This window comes from Hyposmocoma kahamanoa, unplaced genomic scaffold (genome assembly GCF_003589595.1).
Source record: "Hyposmocoma kahamanoa isolate Upper Pololo Valley unplaced genomic scaffold, ASM358959v1 80157, whole genome shotgun sequence".
NCBI classification, from domain to species: Eukaryota; Metazoa; Arthropoda; class Insecta; order Lepidoptera; family Cosmopterigidae; genus Hyposmocoma; species Hyposmocoma kahamanoa.
In genome coordinates this window covers 1-8,264 of record NW_020654055.1, presented here as the reverse complement: position 1 = coordinate 8,264, position 8,264 = coordinate 1, and the positions used below count along the sequence as shown (strand labels likewise).

The 8,264-nt window shown below is 36.2% G+C and overlaps 1 protein-coding gene across 1 annotated transcript; it reads right to left on the bottom strand.

Moving 5' to 3' along the window:
• Positions 1–212: 212 nt before the first annotated feature.
• On the bottom strand, positions 213–6,810 carry LOC113233989 (the record flags this gene model as incomplete). Its single annotated transcript, XM_026469218.1, has 4 exons — positions 213–230; positions 972–1,075; positions 5,862–6,019; positions 6,663–6,810. Coding segments are annotated over 4 exons (428 nt in total), but the record flags the coding sequence as incomplete, so codon positions are not given.
• Between the last annotated feature and the right edge of the window lie 1,454 nt (positions 6,811–8,264).

The window sequence follows — 8,264 nt, the reverse complement described above, 5'->3', positions numbered from 1 at the left end:
AATTTTATTTAGTACTATGATCTATAAATACACCTAAAAAGCAGGTAGTGCAGGACCAATCATTGTTGAATTCGAAGAAGTGTGACCATAGTGAGGCTGTGACATGAGGTGAGGTATGAGGTGGGACATTTATATGACATGAAGTGTTGTGACAAACTAACCAAGCGAGTGGTACAAACGAGTTGCCTCGTGTATGAGAAACTTAACACTATCTAGTACTGCTTCCTTATCTGGAACAGCGCTTTAGATCGTACATAGGTAGTACTTATCGCTAGTTACTTAAGGGTAATGTACACCAACGGTTGCACCCAAAATCGCTTCCTATTTGGAACGGTGTATGGGACTTCCGTTACGTGTTGTCTAGGGGGAGTAGTTTTCCTACCGTACGTTATACTGTTCTATTGTAATACCTGTGGTACCGAATGTATCAAGAAAAAAACTTGTGCTATACGGAAGAAAGTTTGGTTTCCTCTGTCACCCTTACTACGCTTCACTACAGAATTACAATTGGTCGAACTCATGAGCGTAGGTTCAATTGTATTATCGATTTTTGCAAGTTCAAACATGCGCTACATTTAGAACTATGTCTATTAAAAATATAAAGAGGAGACATATTGTAAGTTTTTTATTATAGACAGTCAAATCCGCCTGTTTTTATTAAAATGTATATGAATAAAAAATTAGATAAGAATAAAGAAGACAATAACGCAATCAATAATCATTAAAACGTCGTAACATTCATGAATTCAGATCTTTTAGGCAAAACTGTACCTTCTTTCAAAATCTATCCATAAAGCTGTCGACAACAACTACATGACTATTTAAAATATTATAAAAACTGGCAACCATGCAAATGTCATTTTACTCCGTCTTCAAAAAAGATAGACTGATCAATAATACTTCAGCGGACATATTTCTGATAGTGGACGTCGGGTAATACAAGAAACGCGTTCGTTAAAAATAACACTTACAACGCTAGGCGGCATACAATGCCCGGTGTACATCCTGTGAACCTCTCCCACGCCAGAGTCGGGTACTGGTGTGGAAATGCTCGTGAACTCAAGTGGCCGCTTTTCTGAAACCAAATGGACATCGCTCTTAATAACGCCTTATTAAGTTAACTTACGTACGTAATGTAATTTTTAAGTTTTTATTGAATATTTCACCACCATGATATTCAATTATTTTTGTGTAATTACTCCACAAATCTTTTTTATAATACCAAGTGATAGTTAGTTTGTGATCGCGAGTGCATGTATAATACGATGTTATTAATTTCATAGTTGTAGAAAGATCTAGGTTTTTAGGAAACGTCGTCCGTTGGTCACCTCTCAGGTCTGTGAGCTTTCGTTTACGCGTTCTGTATCCTTTTCGATACATTTAAAAATAAATTGACGTGAAACTGCATTTAACTGACCGAAGGTGTTTTGTGAGTTAAATGGAATAATCTACTAAAAACTATTAAATTATTCGACATAATTTATTTTTTTTACTTTATTTATCGATTAAATAAATCGTGTTTTATAACATTTTTATTGAGTGTTTTGTATCCTTTCTGATACGTTTAAAATACATTGACATGAAACTTCATTTAACTGACAGTTAAATAATAAATAATAATAATAATAACGCACACACTCTCTGTTAACCCCGCAGTAGGGGAACCCCGTGTCGCGGATGCCATGGACTACCACATAGACTACCACATAGACAACCACAAATTACATCCAAACTCACGAGAGAAATAAATGTAAGCCATAAAAATATTTATCCCGGTCCGGGAATGGAACTTGGGACCTCTCCGTGGTAGTACGACATGGTAACCGTTCGGCCAAGCAGCTTTTGTACTGTAATGATAGCACATTAGCTGCCTCCGTAATGACAGCAGGTGTTTTGTTAGTAGGATGAAATAGTTTACTGGAACTTCTATACTTTAACTTTGATTTTATTTATTACATTTTAATTATAATGTTATTAGTAACTTGATATGGAATCTTTTCATGCGAATTAAGTGATAATTAAATACTTGTAGGTTAGGGTTTATTCAGATTTAGTTACGATTTAAATTATTATTTCAGTTATACTCGGAAGATAGAGGTTTAATTTTATTTAGGTTTTATTGAGTTAATGTGTGATAACACAAAAATGCCAGTTAATTGTCTCAGTTACATTTAGAGTATTGGGATAAAAAAGATGTTAAATTGTAAATTAAATGTTTAATTCAGTTATTTCTGTAACTTTATGAATTTCAATATAGAGTTCATAATTACTCATACATTATTTGACATTATGAGTAGTTGGAACACCAAGAATAATTTGTAAGTTTATTTTATTAAGCGAACGTTCCGAAGGCGTCCATATTTTAAACAATGTTGTTTTACTTAATTAATTAGCAATGTTATATTACACTTTGTAGCCTTTGGTTATTATCAAAAACCTAAAGGTGAGGTAAACTGTGATAACTCGGTACAATATATATTAAGCAATGTTATTTTACTGGGTTTCACGGTAATAGTTTATTACATATTGTAACCTTTAGTAATTATATCAGCAATGGTTTAGATTGCCTAAGGTGAGGTATGATTACTCATTAAAGATATGAATACTTAATATTGTGTGTTTAATTCCGGTCATATCTGTTGATGTAGCGGATATCTGGAAAATGGAATTAGACAACCAATTAAATTCAACTAGATTAGATATATCGAGAGCGTTATCTGTACCGCGTCGCGCAAGCTTGGCATCCTGAACAAGGTGCACCGATTTTTTACTCCAGAGCTGCGATACCTGTTGTATAAAGCTCAGGTCCGAAGCAGCATGGAGTACTGTTCGCACCTTTGGGACCGCTCTGCCAAGTACTTGCTCGATGCCCTAGATGGACTGCAGCGCTACGCCTTCCGTGTTGTCAACGATCCTCATGTAACTGAGCATGCGGAGTCGTTACAGCTTCGCAGAGATATAGCGTCTCTTAGCGTATTCTATCGCCTGTACCATGGTGAGTGCTCTGAAGAGTTATTCAACCTTTATCCCTTCCTCTCCTTTCCATCAGCGGACCACCCGTGCCGGACTGCGTTGCCACAGTTGGACGGTCAGTTCATTACCGTCCCGCACTAAAAAGTTTGGCAATTAGTTTTTATGGCGAACCATCAAATTGTGGAACCAACTCCCGGCGCATGTATTCTCTCCCCTCTATAACATCGGGTCCTTCAAACGTAGTGTGAAGAAGCATTTGACCAGACCGGCAAAATGATAGTGACGGAGTGAAGATATTTGTGTTTTCCATCCGTTACTCTCATCTCTGGACTGTATTCGCACTTTCCATCAGGCGCGGTGCAGTAATTTTGCCGAGTCACAATAAAAAAAAAATTAAAAAAATATTTTAGGCTGGTACTTTGGCACACATATCATACAATTACGTGAACTCGTTTGTCAAATCAAAAGCTTTTGTGGAAGACGATGCTTTTTTGTCAGCGATGATGTTGAATTTACCTGTGTTCCTTCCATAGCTCCTGCCAGACTAATTATGCCTTGATATCTTTGAATATCTCTTTTATGTCTGATTAGCGTTTTCCGTAACGTGGCGGCCTGCCACAACCTCTTGAAATAATATTACTTTAACCTTGCATTGACTTTTCCTACCATGACGCGCTTAAAGTAAGCTTATTATAATGTTAAAACTATGATGTTTTATTAGCAGCTTTGTGACTATTCCATTCTCTCAGTTCGTACTATGACGCGACTTTAACATTAAAGTAATATTGCTGTTATGTCAAATTTAGTAATCTTAAAATAGTTACATGGATGCAATGGAAACAATATTATTTTCAGTTTTATTGTCTGAATATTGATTTGTAATGATTATTTAAGTTGAACGCGATGTTTATTTCGCAAAATTATTACAGCAACATCTATATGCTGCTTGGTGACACTAACAGTTGACACTAGACTCATAATTACGAATTCACAAAATGACAATCAAGACTCAGCTTGTTTTATTTATTTTTCTTCATGAAAATGCGGAAAAATAATTGAAAACGATGTAATTTTAATAAATTTTACTATTACATACTTTTCTTTTTTAACAGTTAAAATTCTCTGAATGTAAATAGCATTAAGTACTTAAACATTATACTACGAGAAGACGGTTCGGAACATCAAAAAAGAAAGAGATGGCATTATATAGTTCGCGTTCGTTCTTTCAATTACTTTAGCAATAATACATTACTTGGTTGACAGGTTCATGGTAGCAATATAAGTTATATTATAATAAGCTTACATTGAAATAAGATTGTTTTTGGAAAGGTTATGGTAGGCCTCCTGGCTGCTATTTATTGGAAGTACCTTCTGCAGTACACGGTGACAGTATTCATAATCTTGTATGCGAGATTCCACCTTTTCCAAGAAGATCTACGACTTCGATCGTGTATATTAACGTATAATGTTACTGAGATAATTAGCCCCGTGGCCGAAGAAGTTAGTATTTAACTTAGGCTTCTGTTGGCTAATATAAAATTGGCTCCGAGCGCTTGTTGAACACTAACCCAATTTAGATAAGTTTCCTACCAGAGCTTAACGTCTATACGTGTGATTATAAATTTAATAATCGATTGAGTTCCTTTCTTACTTGTGTTATTCAAGGTGTAATAGGAATTCTGATTTAGGAGAAATTAGGCAGGGTATGAGGTAGGCCTAATCTTCTTCCCTTATCCTCTGTCATCTTACTTCTCTAATTACATAAATCCTATGTAAGTAATCTACATTAATGGAATATTACTTCTCATCTTGTATCAATTAGCTACCTGTGTATATCACACCCTTTAGGCATGCTGTTATCTATTTAATACATACCCGATGTACACTATGTATTTATACTCGAGTTTAAATGAAACCGTGGTATCATGTGAATGGAGTTATGATAGTGTTAACAGTATTTATATCTACGAATTATAATAAAGTATCATCATAAATACTTTTTTGTCCAAAGGTTCCTGTTTTATTGTTCCTGTTAAGTTATCCGTTCTCGTTAAAGACCGAGATGGGGTACATTAATTAATGTTCTTAGTTAGCATTGCCAGTACAATTGTTTGCATGAGCTTACTAGTTTTGCGGACTATATTGTGTTCACCTACGATGACACGATATGAGTGGCGTCACGCTCACTTCATCTGATGTTCTTGGTTTGTGGACAACATATATTATACTCATCTACGATGATGCAATATGAGTCGCACACGAGACACAAAAAATATATATGTATAATAAACATATATGAGAAGCCTGGGAGCGGTATGGCGTATACATAATAATTTATGGATGATTTGTGGGTCGGTACACTTACCCTTCCAAACCGGAACGCAGTAATTACTGCTTGGCGGCAGAAATAGGTAAGGTGGCAGTACTTCCCTGGACAAACTCTTTCACAAGGATTTCTACTGCTAATGGATTCGAACCAGCGTCTTCCAGCAAACCTTGCTAGACGTCATGCCAACTAACGTACGTACTTTTCACCAGAAACGTTAGGTTTTATTATAATACATAATAATAACATATTAGTTAGCCAATATAGTCCGAAAGCTGGGCACAGGCCTTCTCTCACAATGAGAGGGCTGTAGTTCCCACTCGAGCCCAATATGGATTGAGAACTTCACACACACCGTTAAATTGCTTTGCATATATCCGAAAAACTCAGAGCCAACAACCACGGCTTGTTTCTATATTCCATTTAAATAAGAGGACCCTTAATATAAATAATCAACAAATAAAGTCCAAGTATTGAGCCCTGCAGAACACCAATAAAATAACTAAATAAATAAAAAATGTTGACGTGATTAGAATATGAATTTGAATGATAGATAACTTACCGTAATGACAAGGTATTATATCAGGATCTGACTCAATTTCCGTGGTCCCCTCAACCTTCATTTCGTACTGGGTGTAGTCCAGTTTTGGAGATTCACAGTACGTGTTGCTGCTATCTTGCTTCGACAGGGAATCCGCAGTCCGCTCTAGATAAAGAGCGCTACTGGAAGGTATTAAAAAACTTTAATGTGTTATGCAGTGCAGTAAGCAAGTACACTTCAAAGCCGCCTGTGTTTCATTTATACTAAAAAATCGCTTAGTGCCCTACGAATCCAATACAATAATGGGTTTAGAAAGTTTATGGGGCTGCCCCGTTTTTGCAGTAGACGCACTGCAAAAACTATATTTGCAGAAGCACGAGTTGATGGTTTCAATGCCATTATTCACAGAAAAAACAGCCTCATTGCTCAGTAGGCTAACGAACAGTACCAACACATTTTACAGATTATACCTGATAGATATGATGAAATTTTTCATTCGGATCCTGATCGAATAGCGTCACAAGAGTCCATTAGGTCAGGATGAGAGTGAGGGATAGTAGTCTACCACTTCTTATGATTTGATATAGATTTTTGTGTATGGTTAATAGTTGTATGTCAATAATTACGAAACTTCGGAGGAATGCATATGTCAAAAGTTAAACAAATGGTTAGACGGAGAACCTATAGCACTATCACGTGTTATTTAACATTAAATCTGTTGATAAGATTTTGCTGTAAATCTTCCAAATAATAAATAAGTAAGCGAGTATGAAGTGTGAAATGTTGTTCGTGTTTTTTTTATATCCTGTGCAGGTAACTTACGAAGACGGCGGATGTTTGTCGCATTGTTGCCTCGCAACGTGTCGCCGATACAATGCAGTGATGACGCCACACACTCCTGTGCACAGCAGCGCTGCTATCGCCAACAGAGACACGATCATTGGAGATAACGGAAGAGGTGTCGTTGCGCCTGCGAGAAAAAATGGAGGTAAAAATATTTGAACTTTCTAATTACCGTATCCATGGCTACGGTAATTTAAATGCCTATGTCGCCAAACGGTTACCATGTTGGACTGCCACGCAGATTATTCGGATTCTATCCGGGAGAAATTTTGTCTTTGTGTGTGTCCATGGTACCTGCGATACAGAGTTTCCCTAGAGCGGGGCTATGAGTGTGTGCGCTTTAAAAAAATATTAGATCTAATTACCGTTTCCATAAAATATTTGTGTCTCAATAATTCGAAAACTACTGTCTATTCAAATGCCATTTAGACATTCGCGCTGCTATTATAATAGTGTTATAACTCAAAATATGTGAAATTCAAGAATATACCATTATTGAACGTAAAATTTGATTCTGTACACGTCAGTAAAACCGTCTTTAGAATATTGTGAGAAACATTACCTCAAAATGAGACACGCTTTATGTGAGCTTGTTCTGGCCAAAATAGTACTTACTGAAAAATATAAAATTGTTTTTTCTCTTTTATTTTTAAATATATTCGGCAAGGAGGAAATTGTTTGTAATAAACTATAACCTGTACATACATTTTAATTATCTTTCACGGGAAACGAGTAATTCGTTTTTCGTCGATTCGGAGAAAATACACTTTTTGAGTTAAAACACTATCGTATCAACAGTGCCATATTGATAGTTTAGCTTAAAGTTATTCAAATTTCAATGTTATTGGATATAATACTCGAGGAAAAAGAACGGCTACAGTAATTACACTGAGAACACCAAAATGGCTACGGTAATTAGGCTCGGAATACCGAACGTGGCCGTTATGATGTGAACTAACCCTTTTCACATTTTCCTTCATATATCACTAAGCTTTGCAGACAAATATTTGATGTACAGACAAACATGCAATCACTGACAATTATGAAAGAAATGAAACTATGTTTCCGGATTTAAATCGCATATATTTGTTTTTTCAAACAAACCGACGTTTCGGGCCCTTTACAGGTCCCATGGTCACGGTTGACCAATAAAAAATACAAAACACGGTTTGAAAAATAGTTTCATTTCCTATGTGCAACAATCGCGAAAACCTAAGAACTCGATAATTATGAAAGAGTTAACATATGGCCATAGTGTGGACGGTTTACTTGCGTATTTGCCTATTTGGCTCCTTTGTTGTGCGTCGAGAAACCAATCAGCGCGCAGTACCGCGAGTTTGGTGTTTACTGTATTTGTCGAACAGAAAAGCAAGGCAAACCCATTGCCACACACGCTATTTATACATGGTGATTGTTTGCCAAATATATCAAATACGCAAATTCAAATAATCATGTGAAATGCCACCATGACAGATAATCGGTTTAGTGACATATTTCTGCGTCGTTCGTCCTTCTTTCGTCCGTCTTTTCATCGTTTTTCCATTTCATCATTGATTTCCTTTTAAAGAGTCACCATACTTA